The sequence below is a fragment of the Phaseolus vulgaris genome, chromosome 10 (assembly GCF_000499845.2).
Source record: "Phaseolus vulgaris cultivar G19833 chromosome 10, P. vulgaris v2.0, whole genome shotgun sequence".
NCBI classification, from domain to species: domain Eukaryota; kingdom Viridiplantae; phylum Streptophyta; class Magnoliopsida; order Fabales; family Fabaceae; genus Phaseolus; species Phaseolus vulgaris.
The window spans coordinates 40,984,734-41,004,572 of NC_023750.2; the positions used below are offsets into that span (position 1 = coordinate 40,984,734).

Consider the following 19,839-nt stretch of genomic DNA (forward strand, 5'->3'; position numbering starts at 1 on the left):
GGAGTTACACTTTCTATGGCTAGTAGTTGGAAATAACAAAAAGAAACCTCAGCTTTTGAAAATTGATATAAAATCACTTAAAATGAGCATTAATATAATATTTGCTATAAAAAAAAACATATTTAAGTAAAACATTACAAGAATTAAAAAAAAATAAAGGTTGTGAATAACAACAAATCATATCTGACAAAAAAAAACCATAAAGTAGTTATTGTTATGATGGGGTTCGGTTTTTTTTGGCGTAGTTCACTGATAGTATTTAAGAATTGCTGCATGCAGGGTTGAAGGTTAAGTAGTTTCAGTTTGACTTGTGTGTGTGATTTGTTTTAACTCACATTATTACAACTTTTATTATTATTATTTTAATATTATTTAATTTTAAATTTATTTTTATTATATTTATTTATTTTTAAATCCATCACATCAAAATTATATATATGTAAATTTTCCTTATATCATTGTTGTTTTGTTAGGTTAGGAAAAGATGTATCAGACACGCATACTCTTCTTTGATAAAGAGTTGTGAGGGACCATCAATGAGAGTGTTCACTGTGTTATGGTTTTCATTCTAGACAAAATCCGTTCATTTCTCCTTCAAATGTTGCTATTTTTATAAATGATTAACAGTAAAAATAAATAATTAAAATTTGGGACACAAATGCAATTAAAATTGAGGAAAGTTATTACAAAGTGGACTTTAAGCCTAATTAAACCCCATAAAACCGGCTCATGTTGAAGTTTGCATCCATTTATTAGGCTCTAATCTCTAGGTCGACGTGGGATCTCCAACATACTCTTCTCACGCCGAGATTGCCAACTCGTGCGTGAGACTAATATATTATGGGTGGTTCGATAGCGGCCGATAGCGAGTGACACAATAGGCCCGCTAGGATAGACTCGAAATGGCTCTGATACCATATTACAAAGTGAATTTTAAGTCTAACTCAACTTTATAAAATCGGCTCATGAGATTGAAGTTTGCATGTACTTATATACAATGAAAGCTCTAATCTATAGATTAAAAAAAAGTCACTTAGAAATCAATTATTACCAACCACAAGTTTTACCTTAATAACCACAAAGGAAATAAGCATAGTTGCTTTGTCACCAACCAAGCAGGTTCGTATGTTTCACGGGGAATACCAAGACTTACTATTAAGCTACTTTTTCAAGTCAATCATGAAATTTCACAGAAACACTTCTCTCCTTCACTACTGAAAATAATCATTTTAGTTTTGTTTAACAACCACACTTTTATCGCGTTCCTACTGAGAAACCATTCCACACATAAATACCCCACTCACTCACTCAAACTTCCATCACAAACACAACCTCTCTTTCATTCAATTCAAAACTCTCCCAAACAAACCCTATCATGGCACTAGACTTGGCATCTCTCAATTGGGCTTCCACCACATGTGTGGCAGCCTTCCTTGTCCTCCTCCTCTTCCTCCGCCGTCTCCGCCGCCGCCGATACAACCTGCCCCCAGGCCCAAAGCCCTGGCCCATTATAGGCAATCTCAATCTAATTGGCCCCCTTCCACACCGCTCCATCCACGAGCTCAGTAAAAAATACGGGCCCATCGTGCATGTATGGTTCGGATCAAACCCGGTGGTGGTAGGCTCATCCGTGGACATGGCAAAAGCCTTTCTCAAAACCCACGACGCCACCGTCGCTGGCAGGCCCAAATTCTCTGCCGGGAAATACACAACCTACAACTACACCGATATCACTTGGTCCCAGTATGGCCCATACTGGCGGCAGGCCCGTAGAATGTGCTTGCTGGAACTGTTCAGCCAAAAACGGCTGGAAGAATACGAATACATTAGAAAACAAGAGTTACGCAGTCTTCTTAACAAACTCTTCCATTCCGCAGACAAAACAATTTTACTGAAAGACCACCTTTCCAATTTGAGTCTCAACGTTATATGTCGCATGGTGTTGGGGAAGAACTACCTCGAAGAGTCCGAAAACGCCGTGGTTTCGCCGGAGGAGTTCAAGAGGATGATTGACGAGTTGTTTTTGCTTAATGGGGTGCTCAACATTGGAGACTTTATTCCCTGGATTAACTTCTTGGACCTGCAGGGTTACATAAAGAGGATGAAGAGTTGTGGCAAGAAGTTCGACAGGTTCTTGGAACACGTGTTGGACGAACATATCGAGAGGAAGAAAGGTGTTAAGGATTATGTCGCGAAGGACATGGTTGATGTTCTTTTGCAACTTGCTGAAGATCCCACTCTTGAGGTCAAGCTTGAAAGGCAAGGAGTCAAGGCTTTTACACAGGTACTCATAACACCCCCCTCTTACTATTTTCCATCACCAATCCTTTTAAATTTTCATGATGTTATAGCTTATCTAAACTATCTTTCCTTTTATAAAAATCTTCTTTTCTATATAAAGCTAAAACATATCACGTCAACTTTAGCCACCACATAAAAATAATATTATTATAAGAAAAAAATCTCAATAATTTAAAAAACGTTACAACTAATAATGCACTATCTTCATTACTTACCTTATCTTCATTGGTATATTTAATAAATATACTCACGATTCGACGTGCATATCAGTGAAAAATTCAGAAATAATGTTCACCCTACCTCTTAAGTTTTATCCACATGCAAGAGATTAAAAAAAACAACCCATGCATAAAATGATATATATCTTTCTTGCATGCTCTATTAATCAACATAACAATTTCGAAAAAAGTGTGGGTCGTATTCTTTATTTAATAAATTTTATTTCAGTTTTTAAAACTTTCAGGAATTTTAACCAATAAAAGAAAAATGATAAAATGTAAGAAATAGTCGCACTCACAATGCTTCATCCTTTAATTATTCCGTACTAATACTTACTAAAAAGTATTGCATTAAATTTTTTCCACAACAAGTTTTGCTAGCTGGATAGCGATATTATTATCTCCTCTTCTGACCCGCAACGTATTATATTACAAATCCACTAAAATACAAAATTACATTATTTTGTTTCCTTGACATTGACGGCTATATTAAAGAAAGAAAAGACTAATGAAATAATATATAATTTAAGAAAATCAATAAGTATGCACGCCATGGTATTTCTAAAATAATAAATGTTTTAAAAAAACTACCATTTTCAAAGAGTTATATAATATAGAACAGAGTGGCTAAGATTTTTTTCCCTTTTGCCTTAATAATGCAGTTTTACCATAATTTATAATAATCCATGTGATTTTCAGTTGAAAAAAACAATTCAATTATAGTATATCAGTCATGAAGTAGTATATCAGGAAACATTTTTCTACTTAAAATTAGTCACATGTACTGATAATCTATCTAACTATTTCACAATTAAAACTAAATTGACTTTTCAAAACTTACTTTGATTAAGCTAATTTGAAGATGTCTTATTTCAAACATCATTATATTGGTAGAATGTGAAATTTGTTCACCAATTATGTGTATTATTATTATCCAGGACCTAATAGCAGGTGGAACTGAGAGTTCTGCTGTAACAGTGGAGTGGGCAATCTCTGAGCTATTGAGAAGACCAGAGATTTTCAAGAAGGCAACAGAGGAGCTAGACAGGGTGATAGGAAGAGAAAGATGGGTTGAAGAGAAGGACATTGTGGATTTACCTTATGTTAATGCCATTGTTAAGGAAGTAATGAGGTTGCACCCTGTGGCACCAATGTTGGTGCCAAGAATGGCTAGAGAGGATTGCCAAATTGGAGGGTATGACATCCCTAAAGGGACTCAAGTGCTTGTGCATGTATGGGCTATTGGAAGAGACCCTGCAATTTGGGACAGCCCAAATGAATTCCAACCAGAGAGGTTTCTGGCTAAGGAGATTGATGTGAAAGGGCATAACTATGAGTTGTTGCCATTTGGTGCTGGGAGAAGGATGTGTCCAGGGTACCCTCTAGGGCTTAAGGTCATTCAAGCAAGTTTGGCCAACCTCTTGCATGGATTTAACTGGAGACTGCCTCAGAATGTGCAGACAGAGGATCTGAACATGGAAGAGATTTTTGGGTTGTCTACACCTAAGAAAATACCTCTGGAAACAGTTCTTCAGCCTAGGCTTCCACATCATCTTTATTCTCTCTGAGAAATGCATCTGCTTAAAGCTTTTCTCTATTAAGATCATAGGAATAAAGGGTCTCTTTTTGTTGTGTGACAAAAAACATTCTCTTTTCATTGCAATGTGATTGTGCAAGAGAATCATAATATATAACAAAACGTATGTAATCCTTTTTTCATTCACTCAAGTAAACTCTATCTTCCTTTTTGCTTTTTCTTTAGTTACTATAATGTAAACATTATCACTACAATAAAATTAATAAAATTATTAATAAGTAACTAACTTTAGAGATAAAAAATAACTAGTGATTATATTAACTAAATTAGATGTTAATTTTGAAACTAAAAAATTATTAATATCTATAATTTCTATTATTAATAAAATATTATAATCTAAATAATTGGTAGTTAAAATCTTGGTAGCTAATTAGATACTAATTTAAAAACTATTTAAGAATAATTTAAACTAATTTAGAAACTATTTTTTTTTAGTTTCTAAAATGGTTTCTAATTTAGTTACTATAACAACTAATTATTTTTTTTTCTAAAATTAGTTTTTATTTCATGATTTTCTTGTAGTGAATCATATAATGCTTTCCAAAATCATGCATACATGTACACGATTATACATTTTAAGTTTTGGCTTGTTGTCTTTAGGACAATGTGTTTACCACTTTCTATATGGTTAACATGCATAATAAGACAACTACATTAATACATGATTTTTAAATTTTCATTCTTCATTATCACCTCATGCATATTGTGTCTGATAAATATAGTATCGTTAGGGTTATCAAATGAATTAACATAGTCTCATCAAAATAAAACTTCATTATGAAAACTCATTTTGTTATGAAGAATATTTAAATAAAAAGTATATATATTTAGTTAATGAATTTTATTATTTACGTATTTAAGAAATTTTGTCTTCATGAAAATCTGAAATCCAAAGAAAAGACATTAGGTCATAATACTTTTATTTTTGTTAATTTTTGATGTATTATTAAATTATTTACAAATAATTAATGTAATTTTGATTTATAATTATGATAGACTCTACCATCATTCTTAATTGATTTAATTTTAATATATTTTAGAAAATAAATTTAATTTAATATATATAATTTATTTATTATTATAATGTTATCATTTAAATATGAAATATTTAAAATATTTCCGGGATCAAGATACTAGTTTCTTATATAGGTACAATGTATACTGCATAGACAATTAATGTTTGGATCTATACACATCTAATAATAAAAAATAGAAAATTAAAATACGAGTAAAAATGTATTGGTAAATAATGAAAATCCAAAATAATTTAATATTTTTTAATAATAATTTAAATCCTACTGCATGTTACTTTAATATTTAAATGAATTTATACTGGCGTAAGAACATATATATATATATATATATATATATATATATATATATATATATATATATATATAGAGTATAGCTGTGTCAAAATTCTTGTCAAAAGATGAATAACGACAATTTTTTTATTATTTCCATTAAAAATTACTTAATACGATGAGACAAAAAGACAAAAATAACAAATAGTGGGGTGTGTGGGTTTACAAAAATGGGTGTGGATCAGGAAAAGGCCGAATAGTGAGAAAAAGATGGCAAATGCTGCCTGCACCATATCAATTCCAATATGTACCCAACATATTATCAAAATGACAAAAATATCCTTCTAAAATGAAAAAATAACCTTAAATGAAAGGAGGGTATAAATAAAAATTACTTCCACAACCTTTTATCCGAAAATATTTCGGATTTGGATATCCAGACACATTTTTAAATTTCATAAATTTTTATCCGAAATGCATTTTCAATTTTTTCTGAATTTTTTATCTAGAGTGTATTTTTTTATTTTTGAATTATATTTATTATTCTGGATTTTTAAATTTAAAATAAGGGTAATTTTGAAAGTTTAGAAAAATGATAGGGTGTTGAGGAAGAAATTGCCAAAAAAAATTCTTAACTCTGTTCATTAAGCCAATAAAATAAAATTCTTTAAAAGTAGCTACAAACTTAGATTATACAAAAGAAAAATCATAGTATATTTTGTTAACATATTTAATTAATACCAAAGGGTTAATTATATTTGTGCTCCATTCGCAAATATCACATCAACTTTATTATCTTTAGAACACTCAATTTAGAACCAAATTCATGTAAAAAATTCTCATTAAGTAGTTCCATGCATCAAATATTCGATTTGTTGATGAAGATATTCATTCAATATTCAGTAATCAGAGCACACTTGGGTTAATTGAGGGATGCAATTAACAGAACAGTTTAAAATATCAGAATTGAAATGTGCTTCTACTTTTGCATTTACCTCTCCATTTTCTTTCTCATTTCTCAACTTCTCAAAATGTCAATTCAATTGAAAAATCTCTTACACTTAACTACATCATGAACACCAAAAAACAGAGACAATGCAACACAAGTGTTTGTCTTTATGCTCCTGCTGTTTCTTGACAAATCTAACATAATGCCATCAAATTTTAATTATAATTCAATGTCCAGAAACCGTGCTAATCGAATGTAAAAGTTCAAAAGTAGCTAAAACTCAATTCATTTTATGAATAAATACAACACGTGTACTGCATCAGTACATAAAAAGTACAATCTAGAAAAGTATCTGCAGTGTGACAGGGACCAAAATCTACTGCATTTATAATTCTGATGGCTAAACAAAGGTACACCAGACGCTGGAAATAGGTGAAATTACGTGAGTAGTACTGAAAACATCAAATATATAAAGAAGAATTCATACGATAGTTTGTTTTTTTTCTGCTGAATTGAGTAAGCACATGATATATGTTCTCAAAGGCATTGTATGTCTGATCTCTCAGCTAAAACAGTAGACCATAAGCTGAAATATTATCTTCCCTTCGCATCAATTAGAACAAATTTTCTAGATAGAAATATAAGCATCACTTTTTAGGCTGCTTCATAGGGTTGATTAGACTAGGAAACAGCACTGGTTCATGCTACCACCATAAACAAGCAAAATATGAAGTGATCACATGTTCTTATATGAGAAAATCAGTTTGACACTAATAACTTTATAATATTGCCCTTCACTCTATTTAAGAGTACTTTCTATGATTTGGTGCCCTTTCATATACAATTTAATCTGTCTTTTTCAATAATTATTTAGTTTTAACGGGTAAGAAGTGAGTAAATTTTTTTAATCTATTTATAATAATTTATATGAAATCAAATTTATAAATAGTTCATGGTAACATTCCTATATTATGTCATTCCCACTTACATAGATTTCATTATTATAACATTTTTGCTAGCTTTTGGAGTTTTTTCTTAGCCTTTTCCCAAATTAAAAATATTGCTACCTCTATAAAATGTGTTACTTCCTTTCTAACAGGCTAGATATCTAACAATATTTTTTCATAAAATATTTTAAACTATATTGTACCGGTTGAAATCGAGTGAGTCACGTCACTCGGTCTCGACGATCAATCGATTGGTCAACTACATTAAAAGCATTATTATAATAAATGACAGGTAAGGAAACACCTACGAATCAGGTCCAGAGTCTATCAAGTTTGTATGACACATAGAAAAATCAATTAACACTGATTTATTGAAGATATGATCCAAACATACCTCCTTATAAATCAAGGTTACCTCCCGAGAAATCAGATAACATTAATTTAGTACAAATATATGCTAAATACGACCCATCATTCAGATGGTCAATTACTAAATGTTACAAATAAGCCTTCTACGAGGAAGTAAGATACGCTTTCATCAGTTTACAAAACACTTTCTTAACATAGAGTACTTACTTGATCGTCGAAGAACCTTCTGCAAGTTTACGTCCGGTCAAGTGCCTGGGAACTAAGGAGAAAAAGTGTTAAAATCTGAAAAAGTGAAGTACTGAGGAGCAAGCGAGCAATCAACATCTATAACAATTGTTACATTCAATCTCATATATTATCTAGACACACTTTGTTTATACAAATACATATATTATTGTTGTTTAATGTAAATATTTCATATTTTTAAAATTCTTAATATGTGGAGGAAAAACCTCAAATAATTATTTAATTGATGTAAAAAAATATTAAAATGTAAAAGAAAATAATGGAAAAAAAATGTCAAATGTCGAGGACTTACAAAGATTTCAAGGGTTCTAGATATAACATATAAGATATAATAAATGGCTGTGTGCCTAGTTAATTCTTGGGCAATACACAAACCCCAAAGTATTTAATTCTTGGGCAATACACAAACCCCAAAGCTTTGAGCTTGAAAATGATAAGAGTTTATTTTCAAGTCATTCTCATGCAGTCGATTGTAATTATCATCAAATACTAAATTATTTAATTCTTTCATTTTCAAACTTTAGCTCATCAATCAACTTCAACTATATTTTACAATTATAAAATGTCATGATATATTTGAAGTTAAATACATATGCCTCTTATCACTTTTACTCAACATTGTGATATGACGTGGTCGTTCATCTAGAAAACTTCACAAATTAAAATTATACAATGTTAAATTTAAATTAAAACATCATATATTGAACACTGTTCTTTTAACTTAACTCACTTTTAAGATTTTTAACAAAAGAAATCAACTTCAACTTATGTAAAACTCAATAAGATTATCAACTCTATTGTAACCTTAACAAAGGACTCATACAAAATATTTAGTAATTAAAAAAATTAAATTAATTGTTTATATGTTTCTTAAAAGAAAACATAAATTATCCTTCTAGTTCTTTATGGATCATACTCTAGAACTTGCATTTATATTTATTTATGTACATAATATAATCAATAATAAATTATCACACAAAGAACAAGTATGAATATTATATATTAGTTTTTTTTTTGGTGATTTAAGAAGGTTATCTTAAGAAATGATAATTTTAGGATGATTATTAAATATTTGAATTGTTTGTTTGGTAGAAAACGAGAAAGGAAAAGTATAAAAAGAAATACACGTATTCCACACATTTTACCTCCCTGCTACATTTGTCATGACTTGGACCATTTCTACTCATTTTATATCTTACATTTCCAAATGATTTTGTTACACATTTTTAATCTTGCAAAATATATTATTATGTATCTTAAAGAATAATTTTATAAGGCATGAACTAAAGAAGACAAGTAATACTGAGCCATACTTTTGTATTAAAAAAATATTATAATTCAGTTTAATTTAAAGAAAATAATAATTAGTGCATGAAAATATGTTATAAAATAATTAGTTTTAAGAAGTTATTTTAATATAACTTAAGTAAAAACATATTAAATATAAATAAGTAAACATGCAATAATAACTCACATTCTGTGAGATTATTGAATTAAAATTAATCATTTAAATAAAATCATCTTTCAAAAGACTTCTCATTTCTTTTTTCTTACATTTTTTCATATAAGTAAAAAAAAATGAAATCAGATCATCTTGCATATTCTCCCATAATTCTATCAATCCAAACAATATATAATTTCTCAAAACATCACTTCAATTAATATCGTTTCAATTTTTCTTTCTCTAATTCTTTCCTCTAAATTTCTCTTTCTATCTAAACAGAACTTTAATAATATTTCCAAAAGTCAAGATGGGTGACTTTAAAAGGGAGGTAGATAATTATGGATTTTTTTTTTCAATTCTAATAATTAATTAAGCAGTGCACTAAATTTTATAGTAGTTAATTAGTTTTTAAGAACTAAACTAATAAATACTTTAGTTTAATTTTTAACAGTTCTATGTTTAATGTAGTTGAATTAACTATTTTTTAGTTTAGTATAGTATTTCTTAACACCCCTAATTATAAATGTTAAAGTCTAGTGATGAGTTTGCATGTATATAAGATTCAAATTAGCAAGGTCATGCTATTCGCACACGTTTTTTTGTTATTTGCACCGTTTGTCTATTTCTTTTAATATTTTTGGAAAAAATATTATTTTACAGAAACTATTTTTTATATTCCAAAATTTAGTTCTCATAATTTATATAAACAAATTATATTTCAAAATCATTTTCTTAAATAAATTTTTGAAACTGAAAAATCATAAAATCATTTATAAAATATGTTCAACTCACTTTTTCAAATATATTTGTAATAATAATTACAAACATTAAAAAAAACTTAAAATAACTCTTAGATGACTACCAAGAATACATGCATGGAAGCACATAATATTGCAGACCAAAGTGCTTATCAATGTTCACCATTTTCATTTCTTCCACTGTAGTTTCATTAAAACAAACTAACTTTAACATGCCAGACATTTATTCCTTCTTCCTAAATAAATAAAATCATGTTAATATTACATTAATAAATAAATAAGATAATAAGTATATCATTTGTTTAAATTATAGAATCTCATTAAAAATTTTATAATTTTTTCCTTTTATTTTCACTAAAAAAAATATTAAATATAGAAAAAAAATAATTAGTTATTATAGAGTAAAAAATTATTAGTATTTAATATAGTTTCTATTATTAATAAAATATTATAAAATAATTTTTAAATTGATATTTAAATTAGCTACCAAAATTTTAGATAGTTGTGTTTTAGATTATAAATTAGTCTCTTAAAAATTAATAGAGACTAATTTAGAACATAAGTAGTTAGTAGGTAAAACATTGATTTCTAATAGTTGGATACCAATTTAGAAACTACTCTATAAATTTTTATTAATAATAAAATTTATTTTAGATACCAATTAATTACTTTTGTATTTAAAATTATTTTTTATTTAATAATTTTTTTTAGTGTTTTTTCTTGCTTTATCTATTTATAAGTGACTAGTGAAAAAAAGTTTTCTCCTTTTTAATTTTTTAATTATATATATAACATAACAATTCTAATGTCAGTTACTTGTCTATTTAAATCAATTTTTTTCAATCTTTCAAAATTTACTAATTTTTCTTTAAATTTAAATTACTTCCATTTTTAATTATTTATTTGAATTAATTGTACATTTATGTTATACCTTTATCTATACTTTCATTTCATATTTTTAAATTTTATTTCGATTAAAAAAATACTCGTGTATTACACAAAGTAACTATTAGGTTTAACAATTACATAAGTAATTTTTCAAAAAATAATCTAAATATTTGAGAATATTATTGCACTAAACTAGTTAAGATGAAAGTGTTTTTTTTTTTTGGGAAAAATGCTAAAATGTTCGAATTCTTGTCACACCAACTCTGGACACAGTGTCAGCTTCTGAATTTCTTCAAACTTCTTGCTTATTGTTTAATTTAATATTTATTCAAGTGATAATTCACGTGTTTATCACTTGACTTTACCAATGAATGAAATAATAAAAAGTTGTTCAATTTAGCCAAAGATTTCCAAAATTATGTTTTAAATACATAAATGTTTTATATGTTCACAGATAAACTCTGCCATCCAATATGAAAACAATGATAATTTTGTATTAAATTGAACATTATTTTTTCTCCAATAAAAAAATTAGGTTTCCACTATGAAAAATATAAACACCTAGAATATGATTATTTTTATTTTCTTCATTTATTTCATGTTTAGTTGATGTAATGAGTAGTTTTGATCTGGTGGAGGTAATTGGGGAACAAAATGTTGGTCCCCAATGTATTGGTGCTTTGAATGGAAAATTTGATGACGTCCTGGTAAAATTGTTTACTCTATCGTTTTCAATCTTATTTTAATTATAAAAATCAGCATTAGTTTCTAATGCCAAAATCTAACACCAAGAAGATTAATTATGCATAATTTTAATAAGAGATGGACGTGCTAACAACTTAATTGTGTAAAAATTTCAAAACCCTGTGAAGCAAATGTAGTCCAAAATTTATCCTTGCCATTAAACTATAGGGTATAGTTTTCTTCATATGAAAAATGCAAAACTTAATATTCAACTCAAGAAAACGATGATGCAGTGATAACCATTATTAATTAAGTTATACATTATGTCACGCTAAAGTAAAATATTGTTTTAGCCCTTGACAAAGTGTTTAATCTTAGCCCAGTTTCAGTCTTTTGACATAAAGTATTTTTAGTTACACATACAATATAATTAAAATTGCTTTCAACAAACATGAGTAAGAATGAAATTGTGTTCATGTTTCTTTATTTTGAAAGTTACACTTGAAAGATTAGCCACTGAGAAATGCTCTTCCAACACCTGATTAGAAATTATGTTGTGCCAATTAAGGTTACTGCTCCTAATCTTAAACAGTGTAAACTTTGTTTAGGTTAATCAGATTCACATGTGATAAACAAGTATTACGTGCCGACAGAGTCTTGGATCAGAATGATAGTGGGGTGAAGAAAAAAAGCCAAGAAAATGATGCTAAAAGGAATGAATAGGAAAGAAAAACTTAAACTATAAAGAGGAAAAACAGAAAAAGATTGAAGCTGATACTCCTGTTAAATTATAATAATAGTAATAAATTGAGAAGACAGTCTTAGCCAAATGTTTCCTAGGGTTTGTCATATGAATGGATTGTGGATACAAAATTGTGGGCTGAACCTAACTAATACACTATACTTGCTCTGACAAAATACCAAATTAATGTGAATTGTACCTTAAATGGGAGAAATGTTTTGCATTGCAATGATAACATGCCATAAACTGCAAGATTTGTTCCCATTGTGGATGTGCTGTTCACCTACCACCACCAGGGAGAAAGACGAAAAATCAGAAGAATGAAATAAAACTTTGGTTACTATTATCTTACAAATTCAAAATTTCAAGTATGAGTCTAAATCTCCCTTTAAGAAAGTTGAAAAATATATACTTACAACATTGAAATTTTAACTCAGGTTTTACTGTTATTAAATCTTACTGCAAAACTCTCTTAAAAGAATCAACAATCAACACATTAGATTGGTGGATGGTGGAGTTGAACACGTTCTAGTCCAACTTGTTGGCAACAAATATTCAAGTCACAGTTTCATTTTCATTTTCCATCTGCTATTGCTACAGTTAAACAAAATCTTTCTTTCTCTACCATGTTGAATCAGATATGTGGCCTTCTTTCTTTGAAACTTTTGAATAGAATAATAAACGCAGTCTTGGCTAGATAATTCTATCTAAAGAATTTTGAATCTTGTGAGTGCCATGATGCCTAACCTTGTTCTGCTGCGTTGAACAATACATACTGATATGTAAAACCACACCCTATTTCTCTGTACTAATTTTTCACACATATTTAGTTAATAAAGTAAAACAACTATGCCATTTCATGACTTCAGATTTTTGTATATTCTGTGATCAATATTTGGTTTTAGGAAAGTCAAGAATTTGAAAATGACTTATTATCTCAAAAATGTTGGTGGGGATTGATATTTATAAACCATCCAAAGTACTTGTTTAATTTTCAAACCTGTTTTATCTTTAGCTAGCAAGATTTTATGGCTGCTGGACCACCAAGTTTGTGTCTGCTTGTACATCCTAGTATCATACAGTTTCGGTCTAGAATGTGTTTGCTTTCTCATCACGAACTAATTTAAAGCAAGTGCAGAATTCTGATTTTTTTAATGGTGCCATTAGGAAGATTTGCAAATGACAACATTCCAGAAAATGCCATAAACTTATTGAATTTGTAAGCCAATATTTCTCTAGTGCTATATGCTTTTGATTAGTATTAGTCTTTGTTTTGATCGTTGACATGTCACCGGAAGACAGTTGGAGATTCTTATTTTGTGATTTTAGCCTTACCTCAAGTGATTTTCATTAACCCCACTATTTGGTGTTTGGGGTTGGTAAAGGAAGGTGATATGTATGAATGAATGTTACCTCTGATTGATTTGATATGAAATTGTTGTCTGGTTTTCTTGCAATTCTAGAACATTGAATATGGATAACCCAATTACCGTATTATCAAAGTTAAAGATTGACTAAAAAATCTTTAATGAAATAGGGGTAAGAAAAATAGACTGAACAGATTAAGTGTGCTACTGACAAGACACCAACCTTGTCCCAAGAAGTATATTGTCTTGTTTTCTTGCTAGGTGTTGGCCATGAATGACCTAGAAGTTTGAAGTTCATAAACTTGAAATATATGCTCACGTAGCAAAAATGAAAAACAATTACTCTTACTCATGTCCCTGAATAACTCTCTATTGGCATTCTACTAAATTGGAAGATAAAGTCACTAAAATGGACCATATCAGTCAGCAGACACCAACCTTGTCCTTAACTGGTTAGTTAACTTCCTGGCTATCTCCAACCTACTTCAGGACAAGCTTTTAGTCATTTTTTTTCTTTACTTTATTCTCTACACGCAAAGTGAAAGTGGCTTAAAAAATTACAAGGAAATACAAAACCATCTGCTTAGCAGAATGAATCTACAACACAGTTTTGGGAAATTCAATCCACAACACACAAGTTCTATTAAAAAACAACCAGTTGTCAACAAGCGATAGAAGTCAACGTGTCAAGTCTAAAATTAATTTGGCCCATTTCACTTTCAAAATCACAAGTTTTTCAAATTAATAACGTTTGTGACTTTGTAGGGTAAGAAGATAGAAACCCAGAAGCAGATAATAGAGTTCAATTATGTTCTTTAATCATCATTTTGCTTCAAGAGTAAGGCACCATTAGAAAGGCCACACTTTTCAATTACAACGTGGAAAATGTCAAAACAACACTTCAATTTAGCTACCTTCACACCCAAGGCTCAACGAGAAAGGCCAAATTTGTCACGGTAAGGTAGAAAACTTGGAAAAATCTCAAAACTGCACCCACCACAAGGCTAAACCATGCGCAATTAGTTTATGTGAAATATGTGTTAAATTTTTATAGGCTGCAAAGGTGTATGAACATGTTAATAGAATAATTTAAAGAAGTACGTGAACGAATTTAGGCGCATGTAACATCAGTGACCAGTGCTTAATAAAAACATGTTGGAATTTCTGAAAAGAAAATATCAAAATCAAACTACAGAAAAAAAAGAGATGTAGAACGTACAATATTTCTCTTTCTCCTCCTATGATGTTTTTGTTTGTATAACAAAACATCGAAGTCCTTAGATTTTTACATCAGGCTCTCGGATTAAATACTGTCACTTGAATTTTTTCGGCAACATATTGTTACCGGAGCCATTTAATGTTTGAAAATTTATCTACAGGTGTTGTTTAAAATGAGAACTTTATGGTAAATGATACAAGGAATTTAACCTGAATTTTCAATCTCCCTATCTATAGCTATGATTGTGTGACGAAGAATTGAAGATGAAACATGCAAAACTGGTCCATGACCATCTCTTCACGTTGCTTGTTTGGGAGAGTACAGATTTGTGCCAAGAGTTTTGTACAGAGCAGTGTCAGAGTAAACAGGTTGAGACCTCACGGGCTTAACACGACGTTTGTGGCGACGACTTTTTCGTTGCCGGTGGTGACCCTTTTCTTTTTTCTCTCCCTTTTCTTCTTCTTTGGGTTTTAACTCATCAATTTGGTTGATCTGAACAACATGGTCATTTTCTGTTACTTTTTCATTCACTTTGGGTATGTCTTTGTCTTCCTCACTGGGTACCACATACACAAAAGGGCCAACTGGGATGTCTTTCAGTTTCAAGAGAGACTCTAAGGTCCGAACCACTGTTCTCATGGTGGGCCTACCCTTCGCATGGTGGCTCAAACATTGGTAAGCCAAGGCTGCAAACCTTTTAGCCCCTTCAGGTGAGTACTGATCCTCAAGTCTTGGGTCCATTATTCTCTCTAGTTTATAGGAGTCCCTCAACAAAGGCCTTGCCCATTCCACCAAATCCTGCTCTCTGCTGGGTCGTTTTTTGTCCACGGATTTCTTTCCTGTGAGGAGTTCTAAGAGTACAACTCCAAAGCTATATACATCACTCATGGTTGTCAAATGGCCTAATCAAGAAAAAAAAATGGTGTAAGTATAATCAACAAATGAAGGTTTTGATAAAGGTTTTAAAAAACAGTCTTTGATTGTGATTGTGATTTCGGTCGCAACATCTCAGTTTTTGAAGTCAATGCGACCGCAATCAGGCTGCATCTGCCATCAAGGACTAATGAAATCAAAATCGTGATCATGACCGTAATTTAAACCTTGGTTTTGATGGATGGAATTTGACTTGAAATGGAATACAATACCTGTCATGATGTACTCAGGGGCAGCATAACCTTTCGTGCCCATAACACGAGTTGTAATGTGTGTTTGATCTTTTTCTGGTCCATCTATTGCTAAACCAAAATCTGAGAGCTTCGCATTGTAATCCTGAAGGAAATGGGTTTATACATGTCAATTTTGAGTAAATTTTAAAGGGTTGATAGATTGTGATGTTCTTAGAATGAGTGAACAAAAGGGCCAGTGAGAACTTACAGCGTCCAGTAGGATGTTTGAGGCCTTAAAATCCCTATATATGACTGGTTTTTCTTCTTCATGGAGAAACATAAGTCCCTTAGCTGCCCCAATTGCTATTTTGATTCTTGTTAGCCAAGGCAAGGCTGCTACATAACCTGCATTTCATAAGGGGTAAGAAATTTTATAGGAAATCATAGAAACAGCAATTGTATAGAGAAAATGCTTTAACTTTAGTTTTGTACCTTTGAAAAGCTTTTCCTCCAGATTGCCCCTCTCCATGTATTCATACACAAGAAGCCTGTACTCATCTTCGCAGCAATAGCCAATCAAGTTAACCAGATGGCGATGCTTCAACTGCCCCAGAAAGATTACTTCAGCCTATGCAGTACAAACAGCAAAAAGAATTAGTCAAATTCATCGCTTGAAAGACAGAGGAATTGAAACTTGAAGGGTTTAGCAAATTCTTACCAACCACTCTCTGTGGCCTTGTTTTCCATCCAAGTTTAAGGCCTTAACTGCCACAACCTGAGCTTTCAACCCACGCTTAAAACTGTCATCAATAAACCCTTTATACACCTTCCCAAACCCACCTTCCCCAAGAATGTTGGATTTGCTAAAGCTGTGTGTGATCTCTTTGAGCTCCTGGTAGGTGAAAATACGAAGATTTGATCCCACTAGAGAATTGGATAAATCACTCATGATAGAGAGCGATGAATAATCGCTCAGGCTTAAATCAGAGAGAAAGATTCTACTTGATGACGACTTCTTTGAAACTATGTTTGGAGCTTCCAAGGTTTGTTGGTTTTTAGCCTTGAAACAACCAAGTACTAAGGATCTCCATGGAAGCCTCTTTGAAGGCATTTTGTATCAAGCTATGTTTGCCGGCTAAGTTTCAACTACTGCTAAATTATGTTAGATGGTTCTGATGCTTCTGCTTTTATAGGTCTCACAGGACCAAGGCATAAAGGTTTTTGAGGTCATTTTTTTAGACTTTGCCAAGTAATCAACACATTTCATTTCATTATCTTATTTTTCTCCCGTGTAGGCCATGGTAATCGATATGATCTATCTCATGCCATTTGATGCAGGACTTTGGCTTATATTATTGAAAAAATAACAACTACAGTATCTAGCTACCTTTCTAGAGTAATGTAAACGGTTTCATGGGACTTGCTTTTGCTTGGGTTGGTTTTTCTCCCCTGTGTTAAAAAGTATATATCAAGTGACTCCATGTGATAGAAAATTACAAATACTTAATTCATTCAATTCCATTCATGAAAATAACATCTCCTAAGAAGCTTCTTCCACAATAAACCCGATGGCTTCTTTCTCCATCAAATCACAAGTTAACAAACAAACCAAAACATACAAAAAAAATTAACACTATATACAACTATCTCTATATTTTATAAATACAAATCACAAAATAAAAAATGGACCACGTTTTATTGGAGATTCATTTCCCTAATACTATAATACATTATTCTTTTAATTAACTGCTAGTATGGATATCTTTATCCTGAACATGAACTGATTATAGATTATTAGTAAAATTATTAGCTTTGATAATAACTGCTTCATTGTTATATTTAATATGATTTATAATGTAAAATTTATACATTGATAATGCATTAAAATTAAATATAACACTTATTCCGTGGGCAATTGTTTATTCATAAAATAATTTTTTGATTAAACATATTCTCTATCTCATTACTTTTCTATGATTTGAAGAGGGGATGAAATTTAATTTTTTTAATGTTTTATAATGGAATCATTAGTGTGTATCAATGTATACACGTAATAGTTGTAACACTTTTTAAATTTTATAAAATAGTTAAATTAGTACAATATTAAAATATAACATATATTCTACACGGGTAAAAAGTATAATATATTTTGTTAATTTCTTATTTACATATTACAAATTCTTATGTATTCATAAATATTATGAATATGTCGGTATTGCAAAAGACATTTCTAATAAATGTTTCCGGCGAATTCTGGGAGTAAATTTTACACGACTAAACTAAATTGTAACATCTAAAATATTTTTAGTTATATCCTATGTAACATCGACACAGTTATGATACGGACATGAAGATACGTAAAATTTCTAAAATATAAGATACGGGAACACAAATTCATATATTATATAATTATGAATTATATAAATTGACAATAAAGATGTATGTGCACAAGTATGTTATAGATTATTTTTTTGGAGTAGAAAGATGTTTTTCATGACTGATTCACAATTATTTGTTTCTTATTTTATAATCATAATAATAATTTATACAATAAAGTTTGAATTTTTAGGAAATTAATATATTTTTTCTTTTTAAAATTGCGTTAAAACCGTACCAGAATTGTCAGACATCTAACAAATACTTTTTGAATCGGACACTGACACGTTATGTTATTTAAGAGGAGTGTCTGACCTTACATCTGAAGTGTCAAGTGCATTATAATTACTAAGATAGGGAAAAACAAACATCTATTATTTTATTTATTTATTTTGTATATTTCTTTTTTCAATGAGGTATTCATAAACTCATCCATTTTATTTTTTTAATTACTTAATGTATCTTCACTTATACTTGTGACTTATCTATCTTATTCATTTCTATTATTAATTTATCTCCAACTATAATTCATTTTATTTAATTATATTATTTAATTTATTTTCAGTTACACATTAATTTATTTTATTTAGTTCAATTATTTAATTTATTTTTAGTTATACATTAATCCGTTTTATTTTATTTATACTATTTAATTTATTTTCGGTATTGATGGACGTTATTTAATTATATTTATATTATTTAAATATATTTGTGTTTCTTGGTTATAATATTTATTATTTGTTTTATTCGGTAAATGAATATGGTAGAAATAAATTTTTTTTTATAATTGTGTAAGTTTAATAAGGTCATTAATAATAATATTTGAAGACATTGTAAATAAAGGTTTGACTTTGAAAATTTAAATGAGTGAATGTTATTTTATCCCAACTGAATACTCCAAAAGTAATTCAAATATTTTTAATATATAATAAAATGAATTATATGAATGAAATTGAAAAATATGATGTATATATTGTTTTGGTATGATATTGTATTTTACATGATATTTGTTCTCACTTTTATATTTTATTATTTGTGTGTGAAAAAATATATTTAAAAATATCACGTAAATATATGGAGATCTCAAATTATTTCAATCCATTATTTTTAGTTATTACCATAGTTCTTCTAAGAACTAGTTTGAATACATAAATATGTTGATAATTCAATTACTTATCAGGGAATGAGACTCTCATCCCTGACATTTGTTTCAAACATGTATATCCTAATAATTCTGGAGAGACTCATTGTGATCACTTTTTATTTGTCTCTATCCTTCATATTAACTTAATAATTAATATGTTTCCTTGAACCATGCAAAATA

General features: G+C 29.6%; 2 protein-coding genes across 2 annotated transcripts; one reads left to right on the top strand and one right to left on the bottom strand.

Annotated features, from left to right (window-relative positions):
* Positions 1 to 1,104: 1,104 nt before the first annotated feature.
* On the top strand, positions 1,105 to 4,271 carry LOC137819726 (trimethyltridecatetraene synthase-like). The gene is made up of 2 exons (XM_068623675.1): positions 1,105 to 2,284; positions 3,458 to 4,271. Exons 1-2 carry the CDS (start codon positions 1,376 to 1,378, stop codon positions 4,085 to 4,087), a joined length of 1,539 nt encoding a protein of 512 aa, XP_068479776.1. The 5' UTR covers positions 1,105 to 1,375; the 3' UTR covers positions 4,088 to 4,271.
* A 10,684-nt stretch (positions 4,272 to 14,955) lies between these two features.
* Positions 14,956 to 17,311, bottom strand: LOC137819096 (putative receptor-like protein kinase At1g72540). The gene is made up of 5 exons (XM_068622836.1): positions 16,858 to 17,311; positions 16,632 to 16,767; positions 16,408 to 16,544; positions 16,179 to 16,302; positions 14,956 to 15,935 (listed from the first exon to the last, which is right to left on the bottom strand). The coding sequence occupies exons 1-5, from the start codon at positions 17,248 to 17,250 to the stop codon at positions 15,331 to 15,333; spliced, it is 1,395 nt and encodes a 464-aa protein (XP_068478937.1). The 5' UTR covers positions 17,251 to 17,311; the 3' UTR covers positions 14,956 to 15,330.
* Between the last annotated feature and the right edge of the window lie 2,528 nt (positions 17,312 to 19,839).

Coding starts and splice junctions, on each gene's coding strand:
- LOC137819096 (XM_068622836.1), bottom strand. CDS start 17,250: ATGCCTTCAAAGAGGCTTCCATGGAGATCCTTAGTACTTGGTTGTTTC. Junction 16,303..16,407: donor CAAACATCCTACTGGACGCT/GTAAGTTCTCAC, acceptor CATTTCCTTCAG/GATTACAATGCGAAGCTCTC. Junction 15,936..16,178: donor CCCTGAGTACATCATGACAG/GTATTGTATTCC, acceptor TTTCTTGATTAG/GCCATTTGACAACCATGAGT.
- LOC137819726 (XM_068623675.1), top strand. CDS start 1,376: ATGGCACTAGACTTGGCATCTCTCAATTGGGCTTCCACCACATGTGTG. Junction 2,285..3,457: donor GAGTCAAGGCTTTTACACAG/GTACTCATAACA, acceptor ATTATTATCCAG/GACCTAATAGCAGGTGGAAC.